Source organism: Acomys minous (assembly GCF_964271855.1).
Source record: "Acomys minous genome assembly, chromosome: 15".
NCBI classification, from domain to species: Eukaryota; Metazoa; Chordata; class Mammalia; order Rodentia; family Muridae; genus Acomys; species Acomys minous.
The window spans coordinates 59,276,730-59,300,119 of NC_140497.1; the positions used below are offsets into that span (position 1 = coordinate 59,276,730).

Sequence of the window (23,390 nt, forward strand, 5' to 3'; positions counted from 1 at the left end):
AACCCCTGCTCCCGCACATGCATAGCCTGCCAATTGCCAAGCCTCCCGCCGAGCGCCCATCGCTTAGAATTCACAACTCAACATTAGGGCTCACTCTGGGAGGAGGAGGGGCTTTAAAGGCCGGGGCTCTTGTGTGCCACTGCAGAGAAACGAAGGCATCACCATGCTGGAAGAAATCAGACGGCCGTCCATCAAACTGGTGTACACCCTGACGGTCCCCAAGGCCACCGTAAAAGATAGTGGAGATTATGAATGTGCTGCCCGCCAGGCCACTAAGGAGGTCAAGGAAATGAAGAAAGTCACCATTTCTGTCCACGGTACCTACTGTTTTCTTAGCCGGCAGTCCTCGGTGGTGTTTGGGATCCCCTGTGCGGTGGGTGGTGACTGTTTAACGGGACCTCTTGCTTGCACAGAGAAAGGCTTTGTTGAGATCAAGCCCACCTTCGGCCAGCTGGAAGCTGTCAACTTACATCAGGTCAGAGAGTTCGTGGTGGAGGTGCAGGCCTACCCGACTCCCAGGATATCCTGGCTGAAGGACAACTTGACTCTGATTGAGAATCTCACTGAGATCACCACTGACGTGCAGAAGAGCCAGGAGACAAGGTAAAGTCACTCCTGTGATGCGTCCTGTGATGCAGAGGTTGGTGTGTATGCCTGAGATGCCAACCCACACATCAGCCAACCGGGTGTAGGTAGCACCTGAGCTGAACCACGCCCACGGTCACACTTCCCTGATAACATCAAATATTGATGATAATACACCGATAAGTATTTAAGGCAAAATGAGAAGGGAGGACTAAACAGTTCTGTTCCGCCCCCCCACCCCCATCCCCTCCCCCCAACCAAACACATTGGACCTGGCTACAGGTGAGGGAAAGAAAGTTGGGGAGTCATATGTGCTTGGACTCTACAGAGTCCTGGATGGTCGTCCTATTTCAGCAAACACATAATTTACGTACAAACCCACGTATAACAAAAGGCCATCACTGAGAGCACCTCTGCCCCACTCCAGGATCCCACTGGAAGCGAGAGTGGGGTCTGATTAAATCTGGATCAGTGATCTGTTTGGATCCTGACCGTGGGGACTGTCCGGGCTGGGCTTTATCTGCCTAATTGTCCTGGCCAGGACTGCTATGGCCCTCAGTCTGGTTTCTGCCCGGACCAGTCTAGGTAGCGGACCAGGTAACCGTGCAGGTTGCGCTCATCTCTTAATTAGCGTTGCTTTCCTGAGCTCATGGTGCTGTCGATCAGACCTGGATCTCTTGTGTCCCTTGCACTCTGGGCAAGTGCTCTCCCAGTGGGCACCTCGATTTCTCTCGAAGCTTTTGAGTTATGAGTAGAAATCAGGAGTCAGAGGAAATTTTTTTTTCTTTTGGAGACAAGGTCTCTAGGCTGACCCTAGAGGCTCAACAATCTTTCAGCCTCATAGCCTCTAGGGTTTTAGGTGTGACCCACTGTACCATTTAAAGTAGTTATTATTGTTGTTGTTTTGTTTTGTTTTCCTGAGACAGGGTCTTCCTATGTAGTTATGCCTGGCCTTAAACTCATAGTGATCCTCCTGCCTCAGCTTGTAAGTGCTGGAAGACACAGGGTCATCCTGGCACGGCTGACATTTTGCATGTGTCTGAGCAGGAGTTCCAGGTGGTAATAACCAGCACTGGCAAGGCATGCTTGTCAGGGGAGTGGCACTGCAAAGCTGGTCGCTCCTGAGATTGAGAGCCCTTCAGCACTTTTGTCTTTTCATTCCTGACCAGGCCAGGCCGTGCAAGGTGAGCTCGGGACCCGGCTTCACTGAGCTTAAAAACCAGTAAACGTGCTGACTTTCTTGGCTAAACAAGTGTAGGGTGTGAACGGCCAGACCGTATGGCCATCAGCAGGTGGGTGTGCGTGGGTGGCCTCTAAGGAAGTCTGGTCCTGAAGCCAACCCCGTGGTGGGCAGAGAGGAAAGCTAGCGTCGCCTGCACTACAGGTCCTGCTCTTGTGGAGCCCATGAAATGCTTTCCCGTGTTTAATATCATTTAGTGAACCCCCAGAATAAGTGTTCTATGCACTCAATTTCATATTTTATGTATAAGGACACAGAGGTGTGGGGAGTCCAAGAATTTCTACAGTTTTGTTCCATCCCAGATGCTTTTTTAAAAAAATGTTGAGATGTTTTATATAAAGAAGTGAAAAACTAAACGTGGGAATTCTGTACTTACAAACACAAACACACACACACACACACACACACACACACACACACACACACACACACACACACACACACCACAGATGCACACAGAGGCACAGAGCACATGCAAGTACACACACCTGTGCCCCAGAGGACAATTTGGGGGAGTCAGCTGTTGCCTTGCACCTTGTTGAGGAAGAGTTTCTCTTGTTTCTGCGGCTGTGCTGAATATTCCAGGCTAGCTGTCTTGAGAGCTTTGGGGCAATTCTCCTGTCTCCCTCTCGTCTCACGGTAGGAGGGCCTGCGTTGGAGATGGGCGCCCGGCACCTGACTCCTTACATGGGTTCTGGGGACTGAATTCAGACTAGAGCAACACGCACTTTACTTCATCTTAAGCGTTTTCCTTTTACAATGGCTCTGTTTATTCTCATTCAGAAATGAGGACTTGCCAGAATCGGTAGCTCTTGCAGATGGCTTATTTCAAAATACTTGGTTTTCTATTGTGTCTATTGAGTGAGATCTCCTTCAACGTGTGGAAGCTAAATTTTAAGAGTTCTAGGAAAGACATTGAATTGGCAAGGAAAAGAGTCTTTTTTTTTTTTCAGAAATTAAATTTCCATCAAAGACTGCAATTGTTTAAACAACTGGTGTTTATTTAGTTCCTACTTATTAAAATGAAGTTATTGTCTCTTAAGGTATCAAAGCAAGTTAAAGCTGATCCGGGCTAAGGAAGAAGACAGTGGTCATTACACCATTATAGTTCAAAACGATGACGACGTGAAGAGTTACACATTTGAGCTGTCAACTCTAGGTATGCAAACGTCATGTTAGGTCACGCTATCCCATGGTGACTGTTCCCCAACGGCAGCTTAGCTCTTCTTTTCAAAGTCTTGGAGAAAAAGTAAGACCTTAGGGTAGAGTCAGGAACTGGAAATGACATGTGTCAGGGGTCGTCTTGTCGCACCTGCAAACTCAGGTCCAGTTTGAGCGTTCTTCATGTAACAGTCTGAAATGCTCCAAAATCTGAAAATTTATTTATTTTTTTAATCAGAGAAATAGTTTAGATGTAGCCTAAGTATGTAGCCCAAGCTAGCCTTGACATAATAATGCTCCTGCCTCAGCCTCCTCCTAAGACTCCAGACACACTGTCACCATATCTAGCTTAAAATCGGAAGCGTTTTCAGTGTTCACTTGATGTCACAAGTGGAAAATCCTCACCCGACATCTTGTGACCGGTCAGAAAGTATTCAGGCATATAAAAATATTATGTAAAATGACCACCTGTTTATGCTTGTAAGGCGTGTGTGAGATGTAAATGAATTACATACTTGGGCTGAGTCCTTCCCTGAGACATCTCACTAGAAGCCAACTTCTGGAAAGGTCTGAAAGCTAAAACACTTCTGGAGAAAAGCAATTTAAAGTATATGTTATTTAGTTTAAATTTTTACTTAAAAATTTAAAATATGTATTATTTAGTTTAGTTTTTAAGCATATTTTAAAAATAGTTTTATTTAGTTTAAATTATTATTCAAAGTATGTAAAAGTAAGTTATAGATGTATATTTCCAGCTCATCATTTTAATAATAGTAATAGTAATACTACTACTACTACTACTACTACTACTACTAATAATAATAATAATGGTTATTATTATTATTAGATTAAATACCATGTTTTAAAAGTAAATCATGAAGCTGGAGAGATAGATGATGGTTCAGTGGTTAACAGCACTTGTTTCTCTTTCAGAGGACTAGGTTTTGGTTTGCAGAACGTGGTGGCCCACAAGCATCCCTAACTCCTGTTTCAGGGGACCCTATATCCTCTTCTGGCCTGTCTCTAACTTATTTGACTACAAATAGGCAAATGTATCCTTAAAATCTAGTGATGTTCCCACTCCCCACCCCCGTGACTTCCGGCGAAGGCTGCTTTACTCGATGCTTATTAGTCCAACCCCAAATGCAAAGATTTGTTAGAGGATCCGCCATGCCCTTCAAACTGAAGGGCCACAGGCACTTCTCCCGCCCTCAGCCCAAATTTAAATGGTGCAGGCACAAAGCCCCCAAACACTGGCCCTGTAGTAGCTGTTAACTGAGTGCGTCTGTTCGAGCTGGAGTGTTTCTTCTTGCCTTACACAAATGGTGCCTTGAGGACCATGTCTGAACCCGTGGGGACATCTTCCTTGGAGGGCTGTCCCTCCATGGCCGGAGACACGAACTACCCAGCCCTGACTTCTCCCTTCTTCTTGCAGTTCCCGCATCCATCCTGGAGCTCGTGGACGACCACCATGGCTCCGGCGGGGGACAGACTGTGAGGTGCACAGCTGAAGGCACGCCCCTTCCGGACATCGAGTGGATGATCTGCAAGGATATTAAGAAGTATGGAAACCAGATGTTCCCTATTCTTGTGTGGCCAGCATGCTTCTTCCATGACATAAAGGGCCTGGAGTGTATTTTCTTTCCTTGGTTGTGACCCCGTTTGTACTTGTGACTGATTCTTTCTTGACCCAAAAGCTCCATTTACTCACAAACTGTACAATAGGTTTCTGAAAGTGGATCCCATCTTCTGGGGTGTGTGTGTGTGTGTGTGTGTGTGTGTGTGTGTGTGTGTGTGTGTGTTCATGCATGTCCTCAAAGGCCCTTTATTTTTCCCTTTTATTCTTCATTTTTTTTATACTTCTCTTTTAAAACTGTCTTTAATGTGAAGACAAGGAGAATTTTATGAACCATTCTTGTTCAAGGATTTAACTGCACTCGCATAAATTGTGTGTGTGTGTGTGTGTGTGTGTGTGTGTATGACTATGTTTAGCTCAAAGTCTCACTTGCAGCCCGGTTGACCTCAAACTTAAAATTGTCTTGCTTTGCTTTCCCAACTTTTGGGGTTACAGGTGTGCACCACCAGCCCTGGCCAGCTCACATTTCTTCTTTCTTTTTTTTTTTTTAAGGTTTATTTATTTATTGTGTATGAGTGCTTTATCTACAGAAGAGGGCAACAGATCACATTATAGACAGTTTTGAGCCACCATGCGGTTGCTGGGAATCGAACTCAGGACCTCTGGAAGAGCAGGTGGCACTCTTAACCACTGAGCCATCTCTCCAGCCCCACATTTCTTATTTCTTATGGTGGTCTTTGTTCCAGTGGCTAGACTGGCAATATGAACAGAAGTGAAAGCAGTGCTGTGTGACTGACTGGTCACACTGCTGTTCTTTAGAAGCCAGCAGAGGGCATAGGGTCCCCTGCACACCGGTGGAGTAACAGGTGGTTGTGTGCTTCCCAACAGCAGTGCTGGGAAACCAAGGCTGGGCCTTCTACAAGAGCCATATATGAGCTCTTCAGTGCTGAGTCCTATTTCCGGCCCCTCCTCCATCTTCTTAAATGGGTCCGTGAACTGTGTGTCCATACCTCTCCCCATGGCAACTAGTTGTGTTCGGAGTGCCTTGAGTGTGTCTCTGCTGACAGCTAAGCTCTCTGCTCCTCCCCTCACCTAGGGCTGTGGGGTGACTTGGGTGCTTAGATTTCTAGATCTAACATCTTAATCCAGAAGACTACTGTAGCCTTAGGGACCCCTTAGAAGCTCCTCTTGGGGTTTGGGATGAGGAGGGAAGGTTTTCTTTCCTTTTCTGAAGGAGTGGGAGATTTGGGTAGCTAACCATGTCTGATGCTGCCTTCTCAGTCTGCTCACAGGTTCAAGATTTGGCATTGGTAGCTGCATTTTGAAGAGTTTATCTGCCCTCTCCACAAACTATTAACTGTTAGCTATCCATGTGAGATTATTCCTCTTGAGCAGGTGAAAATGAATTTGAATGTGAATATGCAAAAAAAAAAAATGAGAAAGCTAACCTGTGATGACCCTCAAATGTGTTCAAGGGTCAGAAATGTGGGAGAGTCACTGGGCTTTGTGACTCCTGGTCATCAGGTCTCCGTTTGTGTCACATTCTTTCTCTAGGTGTAATAACGACACTTCATGGACAGTTTTGGCCACCAATGTCTCAAACATCATCACCGAGTCCCATCGCCGCGGCAGGAGTACTGTGGAGGGGCGAGTGTCCTTTGCCAAAGTGGAAGAGACCATCGCAGTTCGATGCCTGGCAAAGAACAACCTTGGCACTGGCAACCGAGAGCTGAAGCTGGTGGCTCCCAGTGAGTTTCTCAGTAGGCAGGGCAGCTCCAGCCAAGCACTCCCTTCCTCAGGCGGGATGTGAAATCCCAGACAGGGCTCACATAGTAGCGAAGGGCCCGAGACCCGATAACCAGCCCTGGGTGCACTTGAAACGCTGGTCTTGCTGTCGGGACCTGTCGTTTGCGTTTCTGGACCCAGCTACGTTTGCAGAGGCTGCAGACTTTTTTTTTTTTGTCATAAATAGTGTAGCCTCTTTGATCTGAGGCTTGGTGTGTGGGCATGGAAAGTGAGGAAGAAGAAGCTTTCGTCTCTTGCTCCTTGGAACAAGAGTGTCAGGTTGGTCTTCCAAAGAAACAAAGGAAGGAATGAAGGCAAAAGAAAGAAGAAAAGGGGCTGGAGAGATGGCTCAGAGGTTAAGAGCACTGGCTGTTCTTCCAGAGGTCCTGAGTTCAATTCCCAGCAACCACATGGTGGCTCACAACCATCTGTAATGTGATCTGATGCCCTCTTCTGGCCTGAAGGTGTACATGCAGGCAGAGCACTGTATACATAATAATAAAAAACCTTTAAAAAAGAAAGAAAGAAAGAAAGAAGAACAAAGGGCAAAACACCATGCTTCAAATTCACCTTTACTATGAAGCTTAGGAGGCTGATATTTCTGAAATAAAGCCCTTTCCAACTTATTTTCAGTCTCATTGTCTATTCAAACTGCCCAAGAGGAAAAAAGTGAATAATCGCGTTTAATTTCATGGGTTCAAGTGTTTGAGAGATAGTATAGGCCACCCCTAAATTGAGCTGGGGACCGTGGATACTTTCCCCCACCCCCACCAGCAGGGAGACTTCCCAGTCTGGCCCAGCCACTTCCTTTCTGCCCCCTCGACCAGCTCCCCGAATAACTGAGGAAATTTTCTGCTGTGTCTCTGTCTTGCACCCCAGCCCTGCGTTCTGAACTCACAGTGGCGGCTGCGGTGCTGGTGCTACTGGTGATTGTCATCGTCTCTCTCATTGTCCTGGTTGTCATTTGGAAGCAGGTGGGTTGTTTTTTGTTTTTTGTTTTGTTTTTTGTTTTTTTGGTCCATTAGAATGAGAATGGCTGCCTCTTGCAGTGCTTGGCTCAGAGAAGGGGCTTAGTAATTACATGTGTGGTGGACCATGTTAGATATGTGTGTGGTGGGCTGTGTTAGATACATGTGTGGTAGATCATGTTAGGTAAGTTGTGTGGTGGACTGTGATAGATACGTGTGTGGTAGATTGTGTTACATATGCATGTGGTAGACTGTGTTAGATACATGTGTGGTAGACCATGTTAATAAGTTGTGTGGTGGACTGTGTTAGGCACATGTATGGTGGACCGTGATAGGCCTTCCTGGGCCCAGTCCTTTGGTTTTGCCGTGAAGCTCGGTTGCCTGGAGACTCTGGTATTTACCATTTACCTGCCCTGGTCATTACAGAAGCCACGGTACGAAATCCGTTGGAGAGTCATCGAGTCAATCAGCCCTGATGGGCACGAGTACATTTATGTGGACCCGATGCAGCTGCCTTATGACTCCAGATGGGAGTTCCCGAGGGATGGACTGGTGCTCGGTACGTTTCTGTGAGGGCGACCCCCAGGACTCCAGTATCACCTACATGGCTTATAGTTATAGATCTGGGGGCAGAATTAAGGAATCGAACTCTACTCACTGACTGGGGGTGGTGGCTCACACTCTTCATCCCAGCACTGGGGAGGCTGAAGAAGATGGACTGTGAGTTTAAGGCCAGCCTGGGCTACATAGACATCTTGAGCAAGAGCTCATTGGGGCTGAGAAGGGAAAGTCAAAGGTTGAGAAATTGTCTCACCTTTGAAAGGCCCCAGATTCTGTACCCAGAACTGAAAAAGGAGTTAATTAACTGAGCATGGTAGAATATGCCTATGGTTTTGGGGTAGGGGAGGTGGACGCAGAAAGATCATGACTTCAGTGCAAATTAGGATTTCAGGCCAGCCTGGGCTGCATAAGACCCTATGTCAAAATACAAATATATACATTATTTTATTTTATTTTATTTTTTATTTTTTTGGTTTTTGAGTCAGGGTTTCTCTGTGTAGCCTTGACTGTCCTGGACTTGCTTTGTAGACCAGGCTAGCCTCGAATTCACAGAGATCCACCTGCCTCTGCCTCCTGAGTGCTGGGATTAAAGGCGTGCGCCACCATGACCAGGCTGAAAGAAATTCTTAATTGTATCATTAGAATGTTTTCGGCCTTGTAAAGATATCACAATGGAAAAAGGAGCTAAGTCTCCATGACTATAGAGGGCTAGCTGAGAAGTGAGATAATTCAGTGTGCTATAATCCGTTCTGAGGATTCATAAAATACTTCTGTACCTATATGCAATGTAAGATGTAAAAACATATGCTGGTGTCATGGTGCATGCCTCTGATCCCAGTGAGGCGGGAGGGTCGGCAGTTCAAGATCATCCTTAGCTACATAGAGAGTTTGAAACTAGCCTGAGCCCCACCCCATGAGATCCTGTTTCAAAAAACCCCCAAACAGCTCACACACACACACACACACACACACACACACACACACACACACACACACTTTAAAGCAAAACATAAAAATCAAGACTGTTGGTCACACATTTCTAAGGTTTCAATCCTAGGTTGAGGCCCCAAAATGAAGTTCCAATGAGTTTTATATCACATTCTAATAAATAATAACCAGGCCTTGAGGCAAAAGGAAGCTAGCCCTCGAGGTCACATCACACGGTCAAGGGGCTCACCAGATGCAGTGTTCAGTTATTGGTCTGTCTCATTCCAAAGTACAACAGAGCGCAAATCTTACAGTCATTCAAGCCCAAGGCAAGCAAAGCTCCCGCGCACATCTGTGCTTCTCTATTGTGTTTTTCGCCACGGTTTCCAAAAAAGGCATGCAGAGCTTAGAGACCTTAAAAAGTAACAAAATGGGCCGTGAGAGGTAGTAAAGCCGCTGCTGCCCATCGCTTTGTCCCTGTTTCCTTGGCAAGGCCAAGTTGCTGGGGGAACAGCATCTTTCCAGTCATGGCTGCCGGAAGCACAGACCGGAAGAGAGGGCGTGTCCACTTTTGGCGTCTTTCTCTGCTTGGGCTGCCCGTGATCACACTGGCTTCCTGGAAATGGCTCCCTTAGACCGCAGTCTCTTTAAAACTTGGAGACAAGAGTTTTGATTTCTTTGTCTCCCTACACAAAGAAGGGCCGAGCTGGCACGCACGCGCGGTTTCTGGTCCAGGGAACTTCCGTTATGACAAAAGAGACTAGTTCAAGTTTTCGGTTGTGCATTCCTCAGAATCAGTGGCATTTGGGATATTGAAGATTTCCAGTGGTTAAGGATTTGTTAATGCAAAGGTTGCCTCTGTATGCATGTGAGAAACAGAAGGGTGGATAGCCAGGGGGTTTGGGCGGAAGCCACGGAGGCAAGTGCACAGGAGCCCAGGGCCTGGCAGGAGCCCATGCTCACACCAGGGAGGGCTGTGAGCGCCTCTCTCTCCTCTGTGTTTTCCTTCTCATTGCAAATGTTATTTGACAAAAGCAATTACACTAATTTCCTTCCCTGTGGGCTCAATTCTTTTTTGACGTGATGACTTGGAGGAATAATTAGGCTGACTCAATACAGGAAAAACACCCACCCAGCTGTACACCCCTTGTGCACTGGCCTCTGCTGGTAAAGCAGAGCAGCGTGGAGCTGGTGTTGATGGCTCTGTTTGCCCGCAGGTCGGATCTTGGGATCTGGTGCATTTGGGAAAGTGGTTGAAGGCACAGCCTATGGATTAAGCCGGTCCCAGCCTGTTATGAAGGTGGCTGTGAAGATGCTCAAACGTAAGTGGTTTTCCCCCAGGGATGCTTTGAACATGGAGATATTAAATAACTTGATAGTAAATTTAAATTTAACAATATATTGTGATTCTTTGGACTCTTAAGTTTTATGTGGATTTAGGCTTAGTTCCCTGCCACCTCCCCTTAGGTTTCTTTTTACTCATTTCTTTTCTTTCTTTCTTCCTTCCTTCCTTCCTTTCTTTTTTGTTTTGTTTGTTTTTGTTTTTTGATTTTTTTTTCTGAGTCAGAGTTTCTCTGGGTAGCCTAGGCTGTCCTGGACTCCCTTTATAGACCAGGCTGGCCTCGAACTCACAAAGATCCACCTGCCTCTGCCTCCCGAGTGCTGGGATTAAAGGCGTGCATGACCACGCCTGAGTCCCATTAAGTTTCTTTTTGCTCATCTCTCTCATTGTTAAAAATCAGATGTTCTTGTTGGAGAGGTGGCTCAGTGGTTAAGAACAATGGTTGTTCTTCCAGAGGTCCTGAGTGCAAGTCCAAGCAACCACATGGTGGCTCACAACCATCTATAATGTGGTCTGATGCCCTCTTCTGTCATGCAGATATATAGGAAGACAGAACATTCATATACCCAAAGAAATAAATCTTTTTTTTTTTTTTTTACATCAGATGCTCTCATTTCTAGTGCCTTTTTTTTTTAATCCTTAAGACTGGGGACTATGGGGCTTGGAAACAAATCAATGGGTAAAATGCTTTCTGTGCAAACATGAGGACCTGAGTTCCGATGCCCCAGCGTCCATACAGGAAGCCTGAAGTGGTGGCAGCGCTCCTATAACCCCAACACTGTAGGGAGGCAGGAAGAGACAGGTGGATCCTGGATGTTCACTGGCCAGCTCTTGGGTTCAGTGAGAGACCCTGTCTCAAAATATAAGCTGGGAAAACAGTTGAAGATATCCTGATGCCAACTTCTAGCCTCCATATGAATTTGTGTACAGTCATCAGAGTCTAGGCTGAGGAGACCATCTAGTGTTCTTCCTTTAGACGCTTGGTAAATAAGTATTACTGACTCTAAAGATTAGATGTGTTTGTTTGAGAACCAGGGGTTGGTAGCTGAGTTGAACTGAAATCTGGTTTACCTCAACAGCCACTGCCAGATCCAGTGAAAAGCAGGCTCTCATGTCTGAGCTGAAGATAATGACCCACTTGGGACCACACTTGAACATTGTGAATTTGCTGGGGGCCTGCACCAAGTCAGGTAGGCTCCCTGACCCGGGGTGAAGGTATGCCGGGAACACTCTTGGTTGTGAAAACTTTTGAACCAGTCCAGGGTACACATTCCTCTCTGTGCACCCCAAACATGCCTCATGAGTATAGAGCTAGTAAGTAGAGCCCACTGGTTCCCTTGGCTTTTTGGAAGGCCATTGGCTCTGAGTATCATGGCTTCTTTGTGTTCTCCATTTTTATACCCGGCTATTTGGTCCCTCAGGCCCCATTTACATCATCACTGAGTACTGCTTCTATGGGGATTTGGTCAACTATTTGCATAAGAATAGAGATAGCTTCATGAGCAGACACCCAGAGAAGCCAAAGAAAGACCTGGACATCTTTGGATTGAACCCTGCAGATGAGAGCACAAGGAGGTAAGTAGGAAGGGAGCCTGCTGTGTCCTCGTCACAAGCCTCGTAGGTGGAGAAAATCCTGTCCTGGCAGATACCAGGCCTGCAGATGCTAGGCCAGCCTCCGAGATCCTAGGCCTGCCTAGACATCCATGTTAGTGTAGATGGATGCGTATCTGCAGGTGCTTTGGACTAGATCATTGCATGGAAAGGCTGTACAGATGGATTTGAATGACAGTGGGGGCTGGGATCCTTTTTGGGGCCATTCCCTTTTTTTGCGTGCGATTCCTCAGGACATGTAAATGCAGTTGTGTCAAAGGATGCCATTTGTGCCTAGCGAGGAGCTGTTGGAGGATCTCCAGGCTTGAGCTGTTGGTCCCTTCTGAACCTGGACCGGGGATAGTCACTTGTCTTGACTGTTAAAACTTCCAAGTGGCTGTAAAGACACCTGAAAGTACAAAGGCCTCCTTCGCTCTTAAATTATTTAATGGGCTCCGAAGGGGTGTTTCACTGGGTCGGAGGAACTGTCTGCCTGAGCCACAGGGCCATGTGGCTACTGAACCGGCTGGGGACAATGGTCACTGTCTCCCTGTCATGAACTCTTCAATGTAGCTGACCCTAAGCATTTTGTATGTTTATGCACTGCAACCCCCAGCTTCCCTGTGGCTCTTGGGGATGTCTCTGCTCTTGTGAGGACACGTAGAGGAATGACATGGAAGACGGAGAAGTAAAACACAAGAGGAACTGTGGCAGCCACCATTTGTGGAGCGCAGTTGACCCTATAGCCTTTCCCTTCTATTTAGATAGTATTGAGTTTTTACAGACTCTTTAGGAGTGCTTGCTTCCTCCCAGAAGGACATTTTCCTTCCATCTTATCATCCTCCCTTCCCAGCAAACCTGGGTTTGAGAAGGCCCGTGAAGTCAGGACTGACTAATGCTCATCTGTCTCCCTGGACCATCCCATGTGCAGTGTGCACATGGAGATGATTTATGCTCATCCGTGAGTCTGTGGTCCCTCCCTCAGGTAATGGCGCACTGTAGGTACTCACATCAGGATGCATTTAGTTATCTACTGAGTGAGTGCATTAGAGGCCACCTGGGGTGAAATTTATTTATCTTTTTTTTTCAGTTATGTGATTTTATCTTTTGAAAACAATGGTGACTACATGGACATGAAGCAAGCCGATACCACACAGTATGTCCCCATGCTTGAAAGGAAAGAGGTTTCTAAATACTCCGACATCCAGAGATCGCTGTATGACCGGCCAGCCTCCTACAAGAAGAAATCTATGCTAGGTAAAAATGCCTGTGCTCATTCTGGCAAATACAATCTCTCTGTGGTTTAACGTGCTACTTGGAGGAGGGGAGCCCAGGATGGGAGGGAGGGAGCCATGCCAAGCTGTGTGATGCCTAAGTGAAGGCCAGCACAGCTGGGCCTAGACATCGTCTGGTAGATTTGTGGTCTGTGAGTGAGAAGGAGAAAGACAAAGGATTGGTGACATAATTCAATGGTATATTGCTTGCCTGGTGTGTATGCAGTTTGTTCTCTGGCACTGAAAAAAAGGTATATAATATTGTAAAAATAATGATAAAGAATAAAGAGAGATATAATGTAATCCATTTCTCAAACTTTAAATGTAGTTGCTTTAAATAAATAATTCATTCTGCTATAATGATCTTTTCTTGTTAACATGTCTTTTGTTAAAAAAACAAAAAACAAAAAACAAAAAGTGGTGGATACTTGGTATTTTCTCAATGGCCAAACCGAAAGTTGGCAATCTTACATTGTTTCCTGAATGTTTTTACATTGTTTCCTGAATGTTTTTCCGGTGAGCTCCATAATCCTTGCTGTTAGCTTTCCTAACATACAATTTGTGATAGTAACTGGCAAGCAGACAGTTTGAGGTTACATTTTGACAAGTGTTTCTATTGACTTTTGTTTGAGAGCAGCCCCTTCTGTTTTGAAAACAGATGCTTATATGGTGGGGGATGAGTTCATTTGTAAACTGCAGGGTGCCACGTGGTGATGCCCAGGCAGATGGACCACCTCACGCCTGCTCGGGGGTGGCCACTCCAGGGCTCAAGCTTAACCACACACTTGAAATGAGCAGTGTCTCGATAGGCCTGCGCTTTTCCTGTGATTTGGCTGTGGGGGAGGGGAGGGCTTGAACCTCTCATCAGCTGCTGTAAAACTGTAGAGCTGCCATGGAAATTGTTTTGAAAAAATTCTCTAATATGTTCTGAATGCTTTCGGAGTTCTTAAGTGAAAGGTACAATCCATTAAAAAAAAATACGTGCTTGTTTTGCAAAATTCAGTATGTTATAGTAGTTTCCGTATCTGCAGCTCCATTCACTTCACATTGCCAAATGGGTGAACTTCCAAACACTTCTTAACGTTTATCCGGTGAGAGTTGTTGGAACCAGTGCTTCCTTCCCGCTCCCTTATGGTTAAAAATAGTTTACATTGCTTCCCAGGCAGAGCTGGTGGACTTGGCACCAGAGTTAGGGGACCTGAGTCACGCTCGGCCTGAGTCCCGCTGGCAGGCAGACCACAGCTTTCTGGCCTTCCCATTAGCTGGCTGAGAAAAATATGAATGGCCTAAGCCAGTAATCACTGGCCTGAAAGTCGTCAAGAAGGACAGAGAACTGCTGGCCTAGATCGCCATCCTCAAAAACCCTGGGGCCTGTCCAGATGGCATCAATGGGGGAACGTGGACGAGATACAAGGGGAGGTCAAGGCCTGATCAGGGGCACTGTCCTTCCAGATGGCTGCCTGGTTTGTCCCGTAGTTGATTTAACTGGCAAGTTATACACAAAGTAAAAGAGAAATGAAACAAGCTTCAAAAATTTCAGAGGAGTTTAGTGTGTGTGTGTGTGTGTGTGTGTGTGTGTGTGTGTGTGTATGTGTGTGCATGTCCATGAAGTCTCCAAGATGGCAGAGGTCATATGACTAGGTGGAAAATGGAAATGAGGGCAAACAAAATTCTGAGGTGGTTGAATTGACTAATCATTGTGTGTATAACTACGCCCCTCTCCGGGTATGTGCCTGTGCATGCAGGCTGGGTGTCTCTTATCTGAAATGCTTGGAACTGAATGTGTTTTGAATTTTTTTTTCAGATTTTGGAATATTTGCATATACATAATGAGAGATCTTGGGGTTGGGAGCCAAATCTAAGTACAAATCTATATCTGTTTCATGCACACCTCAGACACATAGCTGACAGTAATTTTATACCATATATATATATATATATATTTTAGTGTGTTTTGTTTTGACTATGATCTGTAACATGAAGTCTGGCATGGGCATTTCTACTTTTGTTATCACACTGGTGCTATATAAGTTTTGGATGTCTGAAGCATTTTAGACTTGGGATTTTGGGTCAGGAACGCTCAACCTGTGTGTATTTCTTTTGGAAGAAAGAACTATTACTTCTTCTTTCTACCTTTATAGTACTGGGGGCTGCAATGTGTGCCTCATGCATGCTGGGCAAATGCTATAACCACTGAGCCACACCCACGTCTCCTTTGCATAATTTCTGTACCCTGTGAAGTCTAAAACCTATGAGAAAATGCTTTTGGAAGAGATCTTTGGACACGCTTCTGCCACCTGCCATCCCAGGGGGTATTGGCATACTGGGGACCCCATGCTCTCACCCAACACCAACAACATATTTGACTCCTTCCCACAGACTCCGAAGTCAAAAACCTCCTTTCGGATGACGACTCCGAGGGTCTGACCTTGCTGGATTTATTGAGCTTCACCTATCAAGTGGCCCGAGGAATGGAATTTTTGGCTTCGAAAAACGTAAGTTCAAGGCACAGAGACCTCTCTAGACCCAGCCATAGCTCCAGAGGGAGGAGACATGGAAAGCGATGCTATGAGGAAGATTTTAGAGCAGCTGCAGGAACAGTGGCTTCTCAAGCTTAACCTACATCTGTCACTCCCTAACTGGCTTGGAGTCTGCCTTTCCTTGGGGACCCTTTGTCCCTTAGGAGGAGCCAGGAAGGGGAGGGCAAGTGTTTCCTGCCTGCCACCTTTTAAGCACCACCACGGAGTGGCCAGTTTTGCAGGACTGTTGCCACCTGCCTTCAGCTGGAGCCATTCTGACACTGTTTGTTTCTCTCCCATGTAGTGCGTCCACCGGGACCTGGCTGCCCGCAATGTCCTTCTGGCCCAAGGGAAAATTGTGAAGATTTGTGATTTTGGTCTGGCCAGAGACATCATGCATGATTCTAACTACGTGTCAAAAGGCAGCGTATGTCCCTTCCTCCCTTACTGCTTGTCCCCCCCACCTCTTTACTCTCTGAAGTTGTGCTGTTTTTAAATTCAGGAGTCTTTTTCCTTCCCCCACCCCCGGCCTGAGACAAGGTTTCTCTGTGTAACAAGCCCTGGCTGCCCTGGACTCTCTTTGCAGACCAGGCTGGCCTCGGACTCACAGAGATCCCCCTGCCTCTGCCTCCTGAGAGCTGGGATTCTAGGTGTGCACCACTGTGCCTGGCTAATTCAGGAGTCTGGATTCTGAAATTGGTCCACAAGGTTCGCTAGTTGGCTCCAGAGGTTTCAGTGGGGAAAGCCTAGGCTTAAGCATCAGACAGCTGGGGATCAGCCCCACCGGGTACCTAGGGCTCGTCTTTGGTCAAGTTCATTGTCTGTTTCATGTTTCTCAGTTTGTAGCATCACCCATTTCCTAAGGTACGTCACATAAAGTGCTGTAAAATGGTGCTTGGCACATAGACGCACCCTTCAGGAGCTGGAGAGATGGCTCTGTGGTTAAGATAAGCACTTGCTGCTCTTCCAGAGGATCTGGGTTCAATTCCCGGGCCTCACGTGGCAGCTCACAACCATCTGTGACTACAGGTATAGGGAACTGATGCCCTTTTTTTCCGCTTCCATGTGCTCTAGGCAGGCTTTGGTGTGTAGACATTGCAGAATGCTGGCAAGATAGCCACATATGTTAAAAAAAAACAAAAAACAATTGGACACACCCAATACGTGTTAATTCCTGATAAATAATATACAATATTCAGTATACATGAATATACAAGAGTGTGTTTCCAGAAAGATCTCCAGTTTTTAAGCTCTTATCAGATTTCCAACAGGCAAGCTTAACCTTTAGAACATTAGGACTGGTTGGATTTAGAATGCTACAGTTTCTTTAAAGATCATTTCATTACGTACTTGGGCCCCCACTCCCAACTCCTGACCCTTCAAGCTGTCCACACACGAGTGGCTTAGGATACATCTGCCACCCGAGGTTCAGTTGTGTGTCACTCTGTTCCACTGGTGTAAGACAGCTCTTAGGGCCGTGGCATCTGCTTAGGGAGGGACAGTGGCCTCTGTCCATGCTCTGTGGCCCAGACTCATGCTCATGAGCATAGCCGTGCCTCTTCCCAGGCACCCTGGATAAGTTGCCAGACTTGAGTGGAAGTGATTTCTCACCTCAGGTGATGAATGTCTGATGTTTTCTTAGTAATCTGGGGCAGGCAGGGAGTGAATGGTATTGGCAAGAAGCCTGATGCATCAGGTCTCTGACCACACTTGGTATTTCACCTGAAGTTTGGACCGCCTTCTCAAAAGAGACACATCTCAGTGTCTTGTCTTTTGGTGGTGGAAAAGTCATCATCACGTATTTCTTACAGTTTGGAAGCTGTCACTGGTTTCCCAGTTGCTGTATCTGTTCCTGGTTTTGTTCCTATGGTTACCTGAAAAGAGGAGGACAGGCCTAGTCAAAGGTCACACTTTCTTGGTAAATTGAAGGTTAAATATTTTAGTACATTATTCATTCAGAAGAGATAAGAAGTGATGTTGACCATTCCTTGTTTGTTATTCATGAGGAATCCAACCAGTGGGGCTAGGGAGACAGGTCAGTGAGTGAAGAGCTTGCTGTGTGAGCGTGGGTGCCTGAGCTTGCTCTCCAGAACTCATGCAAAAAGCCAGACATAGAGGCCCATGCTTGTAATCCCAGTGAGGCAGAGACAGACCCCTGGGGCTCCTGGGCAAGGCAGCCAGTCTGGCTGAATTGGTGAGTCCCAGGCCAGTGAGAGATTGTTCTCAGAGAAAAACAAACAAACAAACAAACAAACAAAAGTGGACTGTGTCCTGAGGAACAACAGCAGAGGGCTTTGGCTACCATATATATTCACATGGGAAACAAGCACTTGCACACACACACACACGCACACACACACACACACACACACACACACACACAAAACCTACCTAGTTGGGGGGTGAACTGCAAACACATGAGAGACCATCCCTTGTATCCTCCCATTCTTCCCTCCCTCCCATTTTCCCCTTACTCCCCTCCCCTATGACTGTGACTGAGGGGGACTTCCTCCCCCTTTATATGCTCATAGGGTATCAAGTCTCTTCTTGTGTGCGTGTGAAAGTCATACTCCACTTTCCACTCAACTGTGGTGAATGGGACAAATGGATTGAACTAGAAATAATCATAATGAGTGAGTTAACCCAGAAGCAGAAAGAGTCAAATGGTATATACTCACTTATATCTGCATACTAGCCCAAGAGGCATGTCCCATGAAAGTCTTCACTTACCAGGAAACTGGGACAGAGGGGAGGACATCCTATTGGGACTCTAGATGAGAGACCAAGATCTTTAATGTGTTCCTCCCAGCCCCGGGGGAGGACCCCTTTCTGTTTCTACTTCCGCAGACCTCAGAGCCCAGTCTGTGGGTTAACGTCCCTCTCCTTCCCCGCAGACTTTCCTGCCTGTGAAGTGGATGGCACCCGAGAGCATCTTCGACAACCTCTACACCACGCTGAGTGACGTCTGGTCTTACGGCATTCTGCTCTGGGAAATCTTTTCCCTTGGTACGATCCTGACTGCTCTGTTTGTGTGGCTTATTCTGAGTAGCCCTAGAAGGGACATGTGGTCATCCCACATCTAGGATGATGCGTATTGCATCCGCTTTACTCTACAAGTCTGTCCTTAGCATGTCTCATGTAGGCCGAATAGATCCAGAAGGGGGTCTCTGTGGTCTCTGTGGGCTGCTTCCTCACCCCTGGCCACTGCCCTTTTGCTCTCCCCTTGGGTGGTGCCAGAGTGATATTTCCATCATGAAAAGTGTCTCTGATGACACCTGCCTTTTCACTTTGACTCCATTAGACAGTCAGCCAACAGTTTCCTCTCCCTTAACTGGCGATACATGATGCTCAGGGGAAAGGCAGTGTGGCAAGAAAGGGTGTGTAATTCCTCATCTTGAAGAGAGAAATGCTCCTTAACATTTGGTCACTTGTCACCAGGGCCTGGACAGATCAGGTGCCTGCTGCCAGGGAATGGTCATAAGCGAATGGTTATGAGGAATGACTGTGACCTTTGGGGTCATATGTGTTACATACTTAGAGGTAAACCCTGTAAGCAGAAATGTGGGCTCAGGGGAAGGACACAGGAGTCTTGGTTTTGGGAGCTTCAGAGGGAGAATTGTACATGACCTGACCTCAGCTGTAATGTCCATGCACTGCTGTCTGTCCCAGGCTCCTTTTCCTGAAGCCTTGAGCTCCCACAAAACAGCAGACTCTTGACATTTCAGGCCCGAGCTTTGACTTTGGCTATAGTTACGTGCACACGTCTGATGAAAGTGACGTTCTTACTTTTAGTGGCTTAGAACACCTCCCCGCCTTATGAATATGCTCGTATTTGCAGATGCAGGAGCTGGAAGCACTATTAAATGTGTTAGTGATTTTTTTCCCTAAAGTTGCATACTTTTTGCCCCAAATGCTTTAACTTGACCAATCAAGACTTCCATGGCAAGTCTGAGCATCTCTGGAGCCAAGGAGATGCTGGCCTGCCGGTTCTTAGAAAGGAAGAAGACATGAGGGCTGCGGTGTTCAAGGCGTGTGGGACAAGTTGGAACCCTCTGTCACTCAGTTATCTTTCTTGGCTCTTAGGTGGCACTCCCTACCCTGGCATGATGGTTGATTCTGCTTTCTACAATAAGATCAAGAGCGGATACCGGATGGCCAGACCCGACCACGCCACCAGTGAAGTGTAAGTTTCCTCCCCACCCACGCACGGGCCACGTCCATGCCCGGGGTCCGTGGGGGTGGCTGCCGTCTTACACTTCGCTCCCACACCCACTCTGCGCTCTGCCCCTGCAGCTATGAGATCATGGTGCAATGCTGGAACAGTGAGCCGGAGAAGAGACCCTCCTTCTACCAACTGAGTGAGATCGTGGAGACTCTGCTGCCTGGACAGTATAAAAAGGTCGGTCTGAGCCGGTGACAGTGGGCGGGAGGAGGCGGACACGGGAGAGAGACTAGCTGGCAGTTACGCCACCAAGCAGTGCTTTTCTGCACTGTTTGAAAAGAACACTTCCAAAGGAGGACACAAAGTGTGTGATCTGGTTACCATGGCTTCGGGGCGGAGAGGGGGGGTGCTCTGCAGGACCCCAGTAGCAGTGATGAATGAGGCCCCTCCCCTTCCCACAGGGGCGCTTCCATCTTACCTGCTCACACCTGTAGGCACCTCATTCTCCAGACATTCGGGTATCTGCAGCTACCGTGCAGTTAGAGAACTCTCCGGACATCTGAGGCCATTAAATTGCTCATTTGGATGTACTTAAATTCATTTGAAACTGGCTCTTACCAGCTGAGTGGTGGGGACAATCCCAGCTGTTATCTGTGACTCCAGCTGGTTTTCTGTGCCACAGGAAGCATTGTTCAAAGGAGCAAACGTAGTTTCATGGTCGTACATGGGAGCTGCAAATGAATAGAGCAGCATCCTGCTGACCACTTGAAGAGGGAAGCCACACACTTTCGGGAGGTGAATCTCATCTCAGAACAGGCACCACAGACTGGCCCGTTTCCCTTCCTTCTTGAGGGGCAACATCAGTAGTTTGCCCTGGAGCCTCGTGTCTTTTGACCTGAACTTCAGTGTGTCAGTCTTGATTGCTCTTGCTCCTGTTGTGCCTCTCATAAGTGACACTGGGAACAAGTAGGAATAATTTTCCTAGGTCAGTCAAAGATTCTCTGCTGGTGGGATGTGGAGGGCACCACTGTTAAGCGGGGGCTTTTCCATTTCTGTCCGTTGTGGATGGTGCCACGCTATACACAGAGGGCGAGAATCTCTGTGGTGCGCTGACTTAGAGTTCTTTCAGTGTGTACATCAGACGGATATAGCTAGGTCATATGGCAATTCTCCTTTTAGTTTTCTTTTTTTGTTTTTTGAGACAAGGTCTCTCTATATAGTTCTGGCTTCTTGGACGTCACTAAGGAAGCCAGTCTGGCTTTGAGTTCCCAAATCCTGGGATTAAAGATGTTTGTCACCATGCCCAACTTACTTTTAGTGGCATTTTTATTTTTGAGGAATGTAACCTTCATATTGACTTCCCCTTTCATCAATACAACCTTGTCAGTATTTGTTGTCATTTGTTTTCTTGCTGAGACTCACTTAGACTGTTTTAAGTGGCTTTTCTTTTTCTCCAATGGCTAAGGATATTGAGTACTTTTCCAGGTATTTATTGTCTATTTGTATTTATTCTCTTGGAAGTTAAATATTCAGTTTATTAGCACATTTATTCATTGTTTTTATAGTCTACATACTAATCCATTGTGTGACGTGTATTTGGCAGAGCTTTTCTGCCCCCATTCTTTAGGCTCTGTTTCCACTTTTGTGATTGTTTCTTTTACTGCACAAAAGTTTTATTCCTTGCTTCCTTTCTTTACTATTTTTATTATTGTTATTTTGAGCAGAGTCTCACTTTGTATCTCTGGCTGACCTGGAACTTGCTAGATAGAGCTCACAGAGATCCATCCTCCTTCCTCTGCCTTCCTAGCATTGGGATTAAAGGCATGGTCCACCACACCTGGCTGTTTATTTATTGTTTTAGACAAGGTCTCAGTATGCAGCCCTGGATGGCCTAGAACTCTCTAAGTAGTCCTTAGTCTTGCAAAGATCTGCTTGCCTCTGCTTTCTCAGCGCTGGCATTAAAGGCATGTGTCACCAAACCCAGCCTTGTGTTGAAGCTTTTACATTTCATTTGATCCCATTTGCCAATTAAAAAAAATATGTATGAGAGACAGGGTCTAACTATGTAGCCCTGCCTGGCTTGGAACTCACTATGTAGACCAGGAATCCTTCTGTCTTTGAATGCTGGGATTGATGGCAAACACCATGTGCCCAGCCCCATTTGTCAATTCTTTTTTATTTTTAAAGATTTATTTATTTATAATTTGTACAGTATTCTGCCCACATGTGTGCCTGCACTCCAGAAGAGGGCACCACATCTCATTATAGATGGTTGTAAGCCACCATGTGGTTGCTGGGAATTGAACTCAGGACTTTTGGAAGAACAGACAGTGCTCTTAACTTCTGAGCCATCTCTCCAGCCCTCCCCCCCCCCTTTTTAAAGATTTATTTATTTATTATTGTGTATGTAGTGTTCTGCCTACATGTAACTCCTGTTGGCCAGAAGAGGGCACCAGATCTCATTATGGATGGTTGTGAGCCACCATGTGGTTGCCGGATGGTTGTGAGCCACCATGTGGTTGCCGGGAATTGAACTCAGGAAAAAGCAGCCAGAGCTCTTAACCTCTGAGCCATGCCCCCGTTTTGTCAATTCTTGGTCATTTCCTGTGCATTTGGAGTCAGAAAGTTCTTACCTATGTTTATATCTTGAAATGTTTTCTTCTAGAAGTTCCAAAGTTTCAAGTCTTACATTCAAGTCTTAGATTCATTTTGAACTGAGTTCTTTGTGAGGTGAAAAGTTTATCTATTGCCTATTTTTCTCGTTTTCTCAATTGTTAAGCAGGCTATCATTTCTCCAGTGTAAGCTTTGGCCACAAGATGGCTATATCTGTGTGCTTATTTCTGGATTCTCTAGTCTATTCTGTTGAGATATATAAAATTGTATATATAAAACTATGGCTCTGTAGTATAATTTGAGGTTGGGTTGTGTGTTCGATATTATGATATCTCTAGCATTGCTCTTTTAAACTAAAGATTGATTTGGCTATTTGGGGGTCTTTTATTTTTCCATATGAATTTTAGGGTTGTTTTTCTAGTTCTGTAAAAAATGCTATTGGGCCGGGCAGTGGTGGCACATGGTCTTTAATCCCAGCACTAGGGAGGCAGAGGCAGGTGGATCTCTGTGAGTTCGAGGCCAGCCTGATCTACAAAGCCAGTCCAGGACAGCCAAGGCTACACAGAGAAACCCTGTCTTGAAAAACCAAACCCCAAACCACCCGCCCCCTCCCCAAAAATGCTGTTGGAATTTTGATGGGGGTTGTGTTGAATCTGTAGAGCACTTCTGGTAAAATGACATCTTCATAAGCAAAAAAGAAAAAGAAAAGAGGAAAAAGAAAATATCACATTTTCAGGAAAATGTTTGCAACTGGAGATCATTACATTAAGTGAAATATGCCAAGCTCCAAAGGACAAGTACCGTGTTTCTTCTATATGTAGAGAGTAATTTAAAATTTTGTATATACATGTATACACACATGCGTATATTTATTTATCTAAATATTTTATTTTTACTTATGTATGTGTGCATATGCCTGTTTGTCTACATGTGTGCAGGTGTCTACGGCATCCAGAAGAGGGTGTGGAAATTCCTAGAGCTGGAATTATAGGAGATGGTGAGCCAGCTAATGTGGGTGCTGGGAACTGAACTGTGTCCTCTGTAAGAGCAACAAATGCTCTTGAACGCTGAGCCACCTCTCCAGGC

At 46.1% G+C, this 23,390-nt stretch overlaps 1 protein-coding gene across 5 annotated transcripts in view; it reads left to right on the plus strand.

The window, feature by feature from the left end:
* PDGFRA (platelet derived growth factor receptor alpha) overlaps positions 1–23,390 on the plus strand; it is a 50,155-nt gene that overhangs the window by 20,333 nt on the left and 6,432 nt on the right. For all 5 annotated transcript variants that reach the window (XM_084759714.1, XM_084759710.1, XM_084759712.1 and 2 more), the window contains exons 6-21: positions 146–317; positions 414–603; positions 2,869–2,984; positions 4,422–4,548; positions 6,117–6,310; positions 7,227–7,321; positions 7,742–7,874; positions 10,021–10,125; positions 11,225–11,335; positions 11,567–11,720; positions 12,826–12,992; positions 15,389–15,504; positions 15,833–15,955; positions 18,423–18,534; positions 19,612–19,711; positions 19,822–19,927. In XM_084759714.1, the coding sequence (XP_084615840.1) occupies positions 146–317; positions 414–603; positions 2,869–2,984; positions 4,422–4,548; positions 6,117–6,310; positions 7,227–7,321; positions 7,742–7,874; positions 10,021–10,125; positions 11,225–11,335; positions 11,567–11,720; positions 12,826–12,992; positions 15,389–15,504; positions 15,833–15,955; positions 18,423–18,534; positions 19,612–19,711; positions 19,822–19,927 (2,121 nt within the window). The remainder of the gene's footprint in view (positions 1–145; positions 318–413; positions 604–2,868; positions 2,985–4,421; positions 4,549–6,116; positions 6,311–7,226; positions 7,322–7,741; positions 7,875–10,020; positions 10,126–11,224; positions 11,336–11,566; positions 11,721–12,825; positions 12,993–15,388; positions 15,505–15,832; positions 15,956–18,422; positions 18,535–19,611; positions 19,712–19,821; positions 19,928–23,390) is intronic.